This window comes from Dama dama, chromosome 23 (assembly GCF_033118175.1).
Source record: "Dama dama isolate Ldn47 chromosome 23, ASM3311817v1, whole genome shotgun sequence".
NCBI classification, from domain to species: Eukaryota; Metazoa; Chordata; class Mammalia; order Artiodactyla; family Cervidae; genus Dama; species Dama dama.
This window is the reverse complement of record NC_083703.1, coordinates 53656266-53670618: the sequence shown is the minus strand read 5'-3', so window position 1 is coordinate 53670618 and position 14353 is coordinate 53656266. Positions and strand designations below refer to the sequence as shown.

The 14353-nt window shown below is 39.7% G+C and overlaps 1 protein-coding gene across 1 annotated transcript in view; it reads right to left on the bottom strand.

Annotated features, from left to right (window-relative positions):
• Positions 1-12355, bottom strand: part of LOC133044894 (tyrosine-protein phosphatase non-receptor type substrate 1-like) — a 33649-nt gene extending 21294 nt beyond the window's left edge. Inside the window, 1 exon segment of the mRNA XM_061126769.1 lies at positions 12235-12355. Coding sequence (XP_060982752.1) covers positions 12235-12310 — 76 coding nt within the window. The 5' untranslated portion in view covers positions 12311-12355.
• Positions 12356-14353: the final 1998 nt, after the last annotated feature.

Here is a 14353-nt window from a genome sequence, read left to right as displayed (position 1 = left end):
GTATTATTGGACTAAAATCAAGGAGTCAGTGGGCTACATTTCTTCTGGAGGCTGTGATCATTGCCTCTCCAAATTCTTGAGACTGTCTACACTCCTTTTCTCACGGTTTCCATCTTCTTATGACTCCAGTCTTGTTTCCATTGTCACTTGTGCTTCTCTAACTTTGGCTTTCCTGCCTCCTTCTTATAAGGTTATGTTGGTCCACAACGGTAATCTAGGTTATCCTCCCCACAGCAAGAGTCAATCACTTTTATAAAATCTCTTTGGCCACGTAAAATAAAATATTCACAGATGAGTATTAGGACATGGATCTCTTTGGGGGTGTTTTTGCAAATTTGTTTACTTGATTTAAAACTTTTTTATTGAACAACAGTTGATTTACAATGTTGTGTTAATTTCAGCCATATAGTAAAGTGATTCAGATATATACATGTATATGCATATGCATATTCATTTTTAATATATTATTTTCCATTATAGTTTATCATAAGATACTGAATATAGCTCTCTATGCTATTCAGTAGCACCTTGCTGTTTATCTGTTACATATATAAAAGCTTGCATCTGCTAACTCCAACCTTCCACTTTGTCCCTCCACCTACTGTCTCCCCCTTGGCAACTGCCAAGTTTGTTTCTGTTTCATAGATAGGTTTGTGTCATATTTTAGACTCCTCATTTAAGTGATATCATATGGTATTTGTCTTTCTCTTTTTTTACTTCACATAGTATGATAATCTCTAGCTTCATCCATGTTGCTGCAAATGGCATTATTTCATTCTTTTTTATAGCTGAGTTGTGTTTCTTTGTGTACCACATCTTCTTTATCCATTTGTCTGTTGATGGACATTTGGATTGTTTCCAAGTCTTGGTTACAATGAATTGTGTTGCTATGAACATAAAGGTAAGTGTACCTTCTTGGAATAGAGTTTTGTCTGGATATATGCCCCGAAGCAGGATTGGTGGATCATATGGCAATTCTTTTTTTATTTTTCTGAGGAACCTCCATACTGTTTTGCATAGTGGCCATATCAACTTATTAACAAATTCCCATCAACAGTGTAGGAGGGTTCCCTTTTCTCTACATCTTCTCCAACATTTGTTATTTTTAGAGTTTTCAGTGATGGTCATTCTGACCGGTGTGAAGTGGTACATCATTGTAGTTTTAATTTGTATTTATTTAATAATTGGGGCTTCCCTGATGGCTCAGACTATAAGGAATCCTGGATTGCAAGAGACCTGGGTTTGATTCCTGGGTTGGGAAGATCCCCTGGAAAAGGGAATGCTACCCACTCTAGAATTCTTGCATGGAGAATCCCATGGACAGAGGGACCCAATGGGCTACAATCTATGGAGTTTGCAAAGAGTCAGACATGGCTGAGTGACTAATACTTTCACTTTTCTCTAATAATTAGTGATGTTGAGCAACTTTTCATGTGTCTGTAGGCCATTTGTATTTCCTCTTTGGAGAAATGTTTATTTACATCTTCTGCCCATTTTTCAGTTGGATATTTTTGTTTATTGTTGTTGAGTTGTATAAGCTGTTTGTATATTCTTGTACATTAAGCCTTTGTAAGTCAAATCCCTTTTGAACATTTTCTCCTATTCTATAAGTTGTCATTTTGTTTTATGTATTGTTTCTTTTGCTATGCAAAAGCTTGTAAGTTTCAGTCTCACTTGCTCATTTTTGTTTTTATTTCTATTGCCTTGAGGAGTTGAACTAAGAAAACATTGGGACAATTTATGTCAGAAGCTCTTTTGCCTATGATCATTTCTAGGAGCTTTATGTTGTTATTTCTTATGCTTAAGTGTTTAAGACATTTTGAGTTTATTTTTGAGTGTCGTGAGAGGGTGTATTTTAACTTCATTGATTTATATGCAATTGTCCAACTTTACCAACACCACTTGCTCAAAGACTGTTTTTTTCCCATTGTATATTCTTGCCTCCTTGTCAAAGATTAATTAACTATAGGTGTGTGGGTTAATTTCTGAGCTCTCTATTCAGTTCCATTGATTCATATCCTTGTTTCTGTGTCAATACCATTGAACTCATTCAATACCAACGAAGCAGAAGTAGACGTTTTTCTGGAATTCCTTTACTTCCTCCATGATCCAACTAATGTTGGCAATTTTCTCTCTGGTTCCTCTGCCTCTTTAAAACCCAGCTTGCACATCTGGAAGTTCTCAGTTCAGGTACTGCTGAAGCCTAGCTTGAAGGATTTGGAGCATTACCTTGCTAGCATGTGAAATGAGCATATTATATGGTACTTTGAACATTCTTTGGCACTGCCTTTCTTTGGGATTGGAATGAAAACTGATATCTTCCAGTCCCGTGGCCACTGCTGCGTTTTCCAAGTTTGCTGGCATAATGAACGCAGCACTTTCACAGCATCATCTTTTAGGATTTTAAATAGCTCAAGTGGAATTCTGTCACCTCCACTAGCTTTGTTGGTAGTAATGCCTCCTAAGGCCCACTTGACTTCGGACTCCAAGATGTCTGGCTCTAGGTGAGTGACCATACCATCATGGTTATCCGGGTCACTAAGAGCTTTTTTTGTACAGTTCTTCTGTATATTCTTGCCACCTTTTCTTAATCTCTTCTGCCCCTGTTAAGTCTTTATCATTTCTGTCCTCTATCATGCCCAAACTTGCATGAAATATTTCCTTAATATCTCCAATTTCCTTGAAGAGATCTCTAGCCTTTCCCATTCTATTGTTTTCCTCTATTTCTTTGCAATGTACATTGAAGAAGGCCTTCTTATCTCTCCTTGCTATTCTCTGGAATTCTGCATTCAGTTGGGTGTATCTTTGCATTTCTCCCTCGCCTCTAACGTCTCTTCTTTCCTCAGCTATTTGTAAAACCTCCTATGACAACCACTTTGCCTTCTTGTGCTTCTTTTCCTTGGGGATAGTTTTGGTGACCACCTCCTGTACAATGTTACAAACCTCCATACATAATTCTTCAGGCATTCTGTTTACCAGATCTAATCCCTTGAATCTGTTTGTCACTTCCATTGTTTAATCATAAAGGATTTGATTTAGATTGTATCTGAATGGTCCAGTGATTTTCCCCACTTTCTTCAATTTAAGCCTGAATTTTGCAATAAGGAGCTCATGATCTGAGCTACAGTTAGCTCCAGCTCTTGTTTTTGCTGATTATATAGACCTCCATCTTTGGCTGCAAAGAATATAATCAATCTGATTTCGATATTGACCATCTAGTGGTGTCCATGTATAGAGTTGTCTCTTGTGTTGTTGGAATAGGTTGTTTGCTATGACCAGCATGTTCTCTTGACAAAACTCTGTTAGGATTTGCCATGATTCATTTTGTACTCTAAGGTCAAACTTGCCTGTGACTCTGAGTATCTCTTGATTTCCTACTTTTGCATTCCAATCCCCTATAAGGAAAAGATTTTTTTTTTTTTTTCTTTTTTGGTGTTGGTTATAGAAGGTACTGTAGATCTTCACAGAACCAGTCAACTTCAGCTTCTACGGCATCAGTGGCTGGGGCATAGACCTGGATACTGTGATGTTAAATGGTTTGCCTTGGAAAGGAACTTGAGATAATTCTGTGATTTGTGAGACTGCACCCAAGTTAAGGCTGAATATTGTCACCCTGCTTATTTAACTTATATGCAGAGTACATCAGGAGAAATGCTGGGCTGGAGGAAGCACAAGCTGGAATTTGCCAGGAGAAATATCAATAACCTCGGATATGCAGATAACACCACCCTTATGGAAGAAAGTGAAGAAGAACTAAAGAGCCTCTTGATGAAAGTGAAAGAGGAGAGTGAAAAAGTTGGCTTAAAGCTTAACATTCAGAAAACTAAGATCATGGCATCCAGTCCCATCACTTCACAGCAAATAGATGGGGAAACAGGGGAAACAGTGGCTGACTATTTTCTGGGGGCTCCAAAATCACTGCAGATGTTGATTGAGCCATTAAATTAAAAGACGCTTACTCCTTGGAAGGAAAGTTATGACCAACCTAGATAGCATATTAAAAAGCAGAGACATTACTTTGCCAACAAGGGCCTGTCTAGTCAAGGCTATCGTTTTTCCAGTGGTCATATATGGATGTGAGAGTTGGACTATAAAGAAAGCTGAGCACCAAAGAACTGATGCTTTTGAACTGTGGTATTGGAGAAGACTCTTGAGAGTCCCTTGGACTGCAAGGAGATCCAACCAGTCCACCCTAAAGGAGATCAGTCCTGGGTGTTCTTTGGAAGGTCTGATGTTGAAGCTGAAACTCCAATACTTTGGCCACCTGATGTGAAGAGCTGACTCATTAGAAAAGACCCTGATGCTGGGAAAGATCGAGGGAGGAGAAGGGGATGACAGAGGATGAGATGGTTGGATGGCATCACCAACTCAATGGAAATGGGTTTGGGTGGACTCCCGGAGTTGGTGATGGACAGGGACGCCTGGTGTGCTGCAGTTCACAGGGCCACAAAGAGTCGGACACGATTGAGCGACTGAACTGATATATTTATTATCATTTTATGCCTTGTTTTCCCATCGATTTTATATTTCTATATTGTCCCTTTCTTTTTCCTTTTGTGGTTTGATGATTTACTTTTATACTATACTCATGTTTTTGGTTTTTGTGAATCTATTGTATGTTTTTGATTTGTGGTTATCATGTTTCTCAAGCATGTTAACCCCATCATATATCTACTTGCCTTAGACTGATAGTTGTATAGGTTCAAACACTTTCTAGGACATTTTTTAAAGGTACCTCTTCCTACCCTCCTTCCCTACATTTCATCAATATGATTCTGATGTCCTCTTTTATATCTTCATATTAATCCTTTTGCTGTTCACTGTGGTTATCATCACTTTCACAGAATTTTTATTTTATTTTTTTAAAATATGTGTATTAGCTTATTTAGGTGATTTGTTTTTCAACTGTGATTTTCTCTTTCCTATATGTTCTTACTCCTTTTCTAGGTAGTGAAGAATTTTCAATGTTTCTTTTAAAATAGGCTTAGTATTGATGTTTTCTTTTCGCTTTGCTTGTCTGAAAAATTCTTATCGCTCCTTCGACTCTAAATGAATATCTTGCTGGGTAGAGGATCCTCGGTTGCAGATTTTTCCCTTTTAGGACTTTGAATCAATGTCTTGCCACTTCCTCTGGCCTGCAACTTTTCTGTAGAGGAATCTGCTGATGGCCTTTTGAGGGTTCCCTTGTAATTAACTCTTTGTTTATCTCTTGCTACCTTTTAGAATTCTTTCTTTAACTTTTGCCATTTTTTATTTTAATATGCCTTTGTATAGATCTGTTTGGGTTTATGGTATTCGGGACCCTTTGAGCTTCCTATTCCTGAATACCTGTTTCCTTCTTTAGATTTGGGAAGTTTTTAGCCATAATTTCTTCAAATTTTTGATCCACTTATCTCTTTCCTTTTTGGAATCCCTATTATGCGTAGGTTTTCAAGCTTTTTATTATCCCATAAGTTTCTTATATATTTTTTATTGCTTTTATTTCTTTGGTATCCTTTTGCTTGACTGTCTGTCTACTGTCCTGACTCAGTGATTTTCATTATTCTATCTTCCAGATCACTTTTTTGTTCTTATGCATTATTTTTTCTGCTATTCATTGCCTTTAGTTCACTTTTCATCTCAGCAAATGATTTTTCTAGTTCCTTTTTACAATATTCTGCATTTCTGTTGATAACCTGCTTAATTCCTTTAGTATTTTCATTATTTCCTTTTTGAAATCAATGTCTATTAATCTAAAAAAGTCTGTGTCATTGTTTGTTCTTTCAGGGGAATTCTCTTGGTCTTTTAACTGGAACTGATTCCTTTGCTTCTTCATTTTACCCATACTTTTCTTATTCTGTGAGTTCAGAAGAAAAGATATCTACTGGGGTCTCGGAGGACTATTTATTGTGGGAGCATCCCTGTGTAGTTTGTGTGGGTTTAATATTTTTGGTGCAGGGGCTATTTTCAGTGTGGATATCTGCCACCTCTTCCCTCGGTGTATGTTCACCATTATCCCCTTGATGGGAGTGTGCAGATGTGGTGGTTGGTGCCTAGTTCTTGCATTTGTGGCAGTGGTGGTCACTCACACATGCTTTTGGAGCTCATTATGGGAGTGGACATAGCTCTCGACAATTCCTGAAGCCCCAGGGCGCAACAGTGCCCTCCTGAGTGCAACTGCTCCTCAAGACTGCTCCTAAACAAGGGGTTGGCAGGAGTGACTGGTGATACCTCCTGGAGCTTGTGTAGGCAGTATCTTGCCACCTGAGAGCAGAGAAAAAGGCGGCAATGGTGGGTCCTACCCCTCCCCTTTCACATCCCCCAAACAATACGCCCTCATGTGAGGTCATATCAGGTTCCTGCACCTTCAGACTATTTCCATACAGTCCTTTGCCAGGGTCTGATCTCTGAGTCCTGAGCTACAAGCACCCAGCTCCCACCCAATGGGTCCATGATTTTCTCAGGCTGGGGAGTGCTGATCAACGGCACTGACCATCTCTGCAAATCTCTCTCTGGTCTAGCTACTGCAAACCAGGTCTTTTATTCTCCTCTGAGACTCTGAAGCTTACACCCTCTGTCCCAGCTTATATCCCTACTGACGAGGAGATGTCCAGGGTGCAGGAACCTTTCTCTTTCACAGTTTCCCCCAAGGTGTGTAGGTCCCCTCCTGATCCCTGTCTTACTTTCTCCTTTTTTTTTTTTTTTCTTTTTTCTTTTGTCCTATCTGGTTGCATGGAGATTTACTTGCCATTTCAAAAGTCTAAGTTCTGCCAGCGCTCAGTAAATATTGTGAAAATTGTTCTGTATGTAAATGTATTTTTGAAGTATTTGTGGGAGAAGGTGAGCTTCTCCTACTCAACATTTAGGTGTCCTACTTCACAATTTTGATTGCTTTTTCTATGTTGGGAGGTTATTTTCTATCACACATACCTGTCCTGACAGTTACAGAAACCAGCTGCCATAACAAAAATCTATGTATGTGTCATTGTCATGCAGGATGAATGATGAGGCAAATTAATGGAATCTGAATGAGGGTTATTCAAGCAGCTCACCAGTCAAACAGTTTGAAAAATCAAACTAGATCAATAACAGAAACAGAAATAAGATATTCACCAATACATAAAAATCAAACAACATTTCTTAAAAAATCAATAGGTAAAAGATGAAATCACCAGGGGAATTAGAGAATGCCTGGAGACAAATGAAAGCATAAACACATAATATAAATACATGTGAGATGCACAGAAAGCAACTGTAAAGGGAAATCCTACTATTCAGCAACAAAATAACAAACAACTCAACTTAAATATGATCAAAAGAATTGAACAGCCATTTCTCCAAAGAAGATATACAGATGGTCAACAAGCATATAAAACGGTGCTCAACATCACTACTAACTGGAAAATGCAAATTAAAACCATAATGAGATAGCCCTACATATCCTCTAGGATAGCTGTTATCAAAAAACAAAACAAAACTGAAAATAAGGGTCATCTAAGATGTCAGGAAGCAACAGTTAGAACTGGACACGGAAAAACAAACTGGTTCCAAATAGGAAAAGGAGTACGTCAGGGCTATATATTGTCACCCTCCTTATTTAACTTATATGCAGAGTACATCATGAGAAACGCTGAGCTGAAAGAAGCAGAAGCTGGAATCAAGATTGCCGGGAGAAATACCAATAACCTCAGGTATGCAGATGACACTACCCTTATGGCAGAAAGTGAAGAGGAACTAAAGAGCCTCTTGATGAAAGTGAAAGAGGAGAGTGAAAAAGTTGGCTTAAAGCTTAACATTCAGAAAACTAAGATCATGTCATCTGGTCCAATCACTTCATGGCAAATAGATGGGGAAACAGTGGAAACAGTGGCCGACTTTATTTTTTGGGGGCTCCAAAATCACTGCAGATGGTGATTGCAGCCATGAAATTAAAAGACATTTACTCTTTGGAAGGAAAGTTATGACCAACCTAGACAGCATATTAAAAAGCAGAGACATTACTTTGCCGACAAAGGTCCGTCTAGTCAAGGCTATGGTTTTTCCAGTGGTCATGTATGGATGTGAGAGTTGGACTATAAAGAAAGCTGAGCGTCGAAGAAATGATGCTTTTGAACTGTGGTGTTGGAGAAGACTCTTGAGAGTCCCTTGGACTGCAAGGAGATCCAACCAGTCCATCCTAAAGGAGATCAGTCCTGGGTGTTTATTGGAAGGTCTGATATTGAAGCTGAAACTCCAATACTTTGGCCTCCTGATGCGAAGAGCTGACTCACTGGAAAAGACCCTGATGCTGGGAAAGATTGAGGGCAGGAGGAGAAAGGGACAACAGAGGATGGGATGGTTGGATGGCATCACCGACTCCATGGACATGAGTTTGGGTGGGCTCCAGGAGTTGGTGTTGGACAGGGAGGCCTGGCATGCTGCAGCTCACGGGGTCGCAAAGAGTCAGACACGACTGAGCGACTGAACTGAACTGAACTGAATTACATATATACAATAGAATATATATAAGTCCTAAAAAAAATGACTGTCTGACACCTTCTACAGCGTGGATGAACATTAAAAATATGCTTGGTGAAATAAGCCAGATGAAAAAGGACAAATAAATGATTCCACTTATATGAAATACATAGAATAGGCAAATTCATAGAGAAAAAGTAGAATAGATGTTACCAGGGAGGCAGGGAAGGAGTTAGTTATAATTTAATGAATAGAGTTTCTGTTACAGAGGCTGAAAAAGTTCTGGAAATGTATACTGGTGAGGCCTTCACAACATTGTGAAGATACTTACTGCCACTTTGTGTCCTTAAAAATAGTGAAACTGGTAAATTTTGTGTTATGTATATTTTACTGCAATAAAAAATTTGCAAACTGAAACAAGGTGACTGTCCCATGTAGAGCCTTTGAATTGAACTCCATGACTCAAGGAAGAATAAAATGTGTGGTTCTAACCATTAATACATTTGAGGAACCTATAGATGAATTGGGAGAGAGAACTATAGGGGCAAGAAAGCAAGGAAACAGTAAACTCCAAAATAGTGTTTTGAAAAGAACTGTGGGTGGTTTTAACACACTTGAACAGTGAGTTATGAGTTGAAGGGACATGAGTCACCATTGGGCCAATTATTTAACTACAGGTACAAATTTTCCAGGTTAATTTCATTGCCTCACTGACTATCTAATTTCAAGAGATACAGAGAAGTACAAACACAATCTTTCTTATCTGAAATATCCTATTAAACAGGCATAGGTCTAATTGCTGGGATGTAAATCAGAAGAGCAAGTTGTTTTGATGCCACAAGAAAATCCTGTATTTTTTTTTTTTTTTTCTATTTCTTCCCCACTCCTTAGGGAGAAAATGTGTGGTTCACCTGTGCAGAGTGTGAACTGATAAATCCACCCACTAGGCACTATTTGGGGTTTCCCTTATAGCTCAACTGGTAAAGAATCTACCTGCAATGCAGGAGACCTGGGTTGGGAAGATTCCCTGAAGAAGGGAAAGGCTGCCCACTCTAGTGTTCTGGCCTGGAGAACTCCATGGACTATATAGTCCATGGGGTTGCAAAGAGGCTGACACAACTGAGTGACTTTTGCTTGAGCACTGTTTGTAACCAATTATGCCTCCTAATGGGAGAAGGCAATGGCACCCCACTCCAGTACTCTTGCCTGGGAAATCCCACGGATGGAGGAGACTGATAAGCTGCAGTCCATGGGGTTGTGAAGAGTCGGACATGACTGAGCGACTTCACTTTCACTTTTCACTTTCATGCACTGGAGAAGGAAATGGCAACCGACTCCAGTATTCTTGCCTGGAGAATCCCAGGGACGGGAGCCTGGCGGGCTGCCGTCTATGGGGTTGCACAGAGTCGGACACAACTGATGTGACTTAGCAGCAGCAGCATGCCTCCTAACAAGGGTGCATCCTGTTACGGGGAAGGTTCTGTGATGTGCCAACATCATCAAATGCTTTAGTTTTTAAAGTCTGAAAAAGAAGACTGAGGTTGGGGAAAGTGAACTGCTAAGACAAAAATGGGAAGAAACATGAAAAAAAGTTGGAGAGAGAAATGGAGGGAGAAGAGGGATCAGAGACACAAGGAATAGGGAAAAAAAATCTCCACAATCATGAATCAGTAATTTTTCTATTTATGTCTCTGGCCCAGGTCTTTCCTCTGAACTTGCTTTGCAACTCTCCACTTGTCATGTTTTTTGGATAGAAATAGATTTCTCACAGTTAACAACATCTGAAACCAAACTGAATCTTCCCCCCACCCTCTGTATCTCAGCTGAGCCACCATGCTTCTTCTAGATGCACAAAGCTCAAAGCCATAGTCTTTCCTCCCGCCACAAATCCTATGCATCAGAAAATCCTCTTCTGCGTGCACCCAGAACCTGAATTTTTTCCTCTTATCTCTACTAGCTACTGTCCAGGTGCTAGCCATTTTTACATCTTCTTTTTTGCATGTGTATCATAACCTCAAATGTTCTGGTTGCTTCTATGTCCTCAGTAGTCTATTGTCAACCAAATGCCAGAATAAATATATGACTTGGGGAAAAACAAAAGGAACTTGTACGTATGCAAGAAGCAGAAGAGCCCAGAAGAAGAAAACGACAAACCTTCCCCACACTCCCTCCTCTGCATACCTATTGACAGAAGTGGTTGAAATCTTATGATCATGAGATAGAAGCAGGGCCACAGCAACAAGAAGACCAAAGATTAAACTCATGAGCTCTAGTATCAGATTGCTTGAATTTAAATCATACTCCTACCATTTACCATTGAGTGACCTTGAACTTCTTCTTGCTCTGTTTTCTTATCTGTAAGGTAGGGGTGACCAGAAGATCTAGCTTGGATATGATGTCACATGAGAAAATAACTGAGCATTTCCAACAGTGTCTGGCACATGATGAACGTGCAAGAAAATGAATAGTTATTACTCAATAGATTTCCTGAGGCATGGAGGCTTCAACCAGCATTAGATTATATAGATTCTTATAAATATGGATATAAATATAATTAAGATATGGATATGAGTATATAGATCATATAGGCAAGAGTCTCTGTGTCTTTAATCCCCTCCTTTCTTCCTCAGAAAGAGGGGACTCCAAGATAGTAATGCACAAAATTCTACCCATTTACCAAGAACCAAGTTTTCTTAAGAGTTTGAGGAAGGATAAGCCTTAGTGGCGCAGATGATAAAGAACCTGCCTGGAATGAAGGAGACCTGGGTTCGATCCCTGGGTTGGGAAGATCCCCTGGAGAAGGGCATGGCTACCCATTCCAGTATTCTTGCCTGGAGAATTCCATGGACAGAGGAGCCTGGGGGGCTACAATCCATAGTGTCGCAGAGAGTCAGACCCTACTGAACAACTAACAGTTTCACTTTTCCAAAGGACAAATATATAGAGAAGTTAAAAGGAGAGCTGTAGAAACTAATTATCTGTCTGTGTCATTTCATGTAGAGTGAAAAATTCATGGGAAAAATAAGGAAGTCATTTTGAAATCTCATTTCTGAGAACACTTCCTCATACCCACTCATTCACATACATTAACATGCACATACATAAACACATGCATCCACAAACATGTATTAAAATGTAGCCTAATGGTGGTGTACAGGTTGTTTTGAGGATCAAAGAGCATTATAATAGATGTTTAAAGCTCGGTAAAAAAAAAAAAATTAGCAGATAGGAACCATCTAACACATCACTGACAAAAGTTTGGGAGTAAACACTGCAAGATTTTTAAATGAGCAGCATGATGTGTGATGACTTACCTGTTATTTACTTCTCTGTTTTCTGATTTTTCTGCGATTAGGCTACTCTGAGAAGCTGAGCAGCACAACATGGCTCAAAGAATCAATTCTGCAGCTGGACATTCTGGATTTGAATCCTGTGCTCTACTGCCTTAGATGACATTGTGACATTGGTCAAGTTACTCTCTGCCTCAATTTCCCCATCTGCAGTTCACTGTTAATAGTTATCACACTGGGACATTGTGAGAATTAGATAATATGCACAAATCTGTCATGGTTGGTGTTTGAAGCATCTGTTTGGAAGCCTCTGGTAACAGGCTGCAGGTGATGGATCCACAGAGAAAATACTGAGATCCCTGATTTCATGCTCTCAGATAATGTCCACCCCTTGGACTTCTGTAGCATGGATTGAACACTCATGTTTACATAGAGACCGTAAAAGTACAAGGGCAGTGTAAGGTACAGAGGGCAGGAAAAAGGAGATTCTATCCAAAGGAATACTTACCTGGGAGTCCCAGGAGCAGAGTCAGCAGCAGGCAAAGAGGAGGAGGGTGGACCCAGAAGGCAGGGATAGGCATCATAGAGGCCTGGGGAGCCTGCTCTGTCCAAATGTGTCCTAGGGCAAACCCGAACATCTGTGCTCAGTAGAGAGGAGAGAAGCCCCACCTCCTGTGATATAAGAGGAAGTGCCTATGATGATGTGAAATGTTTGTGAAATTGTAATCTGCTTCTACATTCTAGACAGTTTCTGCTTCAGATGGTGAAATAGAATTCAGACAGAGAAGGTTCATGGAGAGTGAGGAATTACTCATCTTATGTTTTCAGAGAGATTGAACAAGCCTAATAGAAATAAACTTGCTCCTCACTTGGCTAGAACTTGGGGCCACTGTTCTCTCCATTGGGCCCTTGACTCCATCCATGGTGAACCCCTATTTGGGAGCCCTAGGCAAACTCACAGATCCCTGGAAGAATCTGTGGCTGTGGGCTTGTCCCAAAGTACCAATTCCAGGACCCTAGGTTGTGGCTGGCTTGTAGTCTCATTCTACACCTGACTCAACCAAAAGAAGTTTCTCCAGGGCCTCTCAACCCTGTGGAATGGAAGCAGGTCTGCTCCTGTAATGATTTCCTACTCCAATCCTTTAATGATGTAATTAGTAAAACTTAGCTAATTTCATAGTGCAATGTGGACCTCAGAACTTGTATGACCTGCCTCCAAAAAAGAAATCATTTCTTACTTCTTTCACAAAAGGAAGTGCATTATATGACCCAGAAATTATGCTCCCAGACATTTATTCAGAAAAATGAGAACTACCTCCACACAAAACCTGTGCATGAATGTTATAGCAGATTTTTTTGTAAAGCAAAAATTTTGAAAAAAATAAAATATCTACCAATAAATATGTGTACAGTTTAACAAACTGTGGTGCATCCATAACAGGAAATACTATTCAACAGCACAAAGGATGAGTTTTACATATGTGTGTGTGGAACAATTATAAGTTTCTTGAAGGTATTAGGTTGAATACACAAAGCCAATCTCAAAATATGAATTCCACCGATATAGCATACTTGAAAAGAAAATACAATGGCATTTGCCAGAGGTTTGGTTTGGTGGGGATGTATGTCATTTTAAAGGGCTATCACATGAGAGACTTTGTGGTCATGTGATGTATATCCTGATCATGGTGGTGGTTATACAAACACACAGATGAGAGGATCAACATAAGCCAAAACCAGGAATGTTACTAAGACAGCTATAAATAGCAACTTCACAGTCATAATAACATAACATAGACACTACTAAGTTATTCAAATTATATTCAGTTCAGTTCAGTTCGGTTCAGTCACTCAGTCATGTCCAACTCTCTGCGACCCCACAGACTGAAGCACACCAGGCTTCCCTGTCCATCACCAACTCCCAGAGCTTACTCAAACTCATGTCCATCGAGGTGGTGATGCCATCCAACCATCTTATCCTCTGTTGTTCCCCTTTTCCTCCCACCTTCAATCTTTCCCAGCATCAGGGTCTTTTCCAACGAGTCAGTTCTTCACATCAGGTGGTCAAAGTATTGAAGTTTCAACTTCAGTATTAGTTCTTCCAATGAATATTCAGTACTGATTTCCTTTAAGATGGACTGGTTAGATCTCCTTGCAGTCCAAGGGACTCTCAAGAGTCTTCTCCAACACCACAGTTCAAAAGCATCAGTTCTTCAGGGCTCAGCTTTCTTTGTAGTCCGACTCTCACATACATACATGACTACTGGAAATAACTATAGCTTTGACTAGATGGACCTTTTCTGGCAAAGAAATGTCTCTGCTTTTTAATATTCTGTCTAAGTTGGTCATAGCTTTTCTTCCAAGGAGCAAGTGTCTTTTAATTTCATGGCTGCAATCACTATCTGCAGTGATTTTGGAGCCCAAAAAAATAAAGTCAGCCACTGTTTCCATTGTTTCTCCATCTATTTGCCATGAAGTGATTGGCCCAGATGCCATGATCTTAGTTTTCTGAATGTTGAGTTTTAAGCCAACTTTTTCACTCTCTTCTTGCACTTTCATCAAGAGGCTCTTTGGTTCTTCTTCACTTTCTGCCATAAGGGTGGTGTCATCTGTGTGTCTGAGATTTT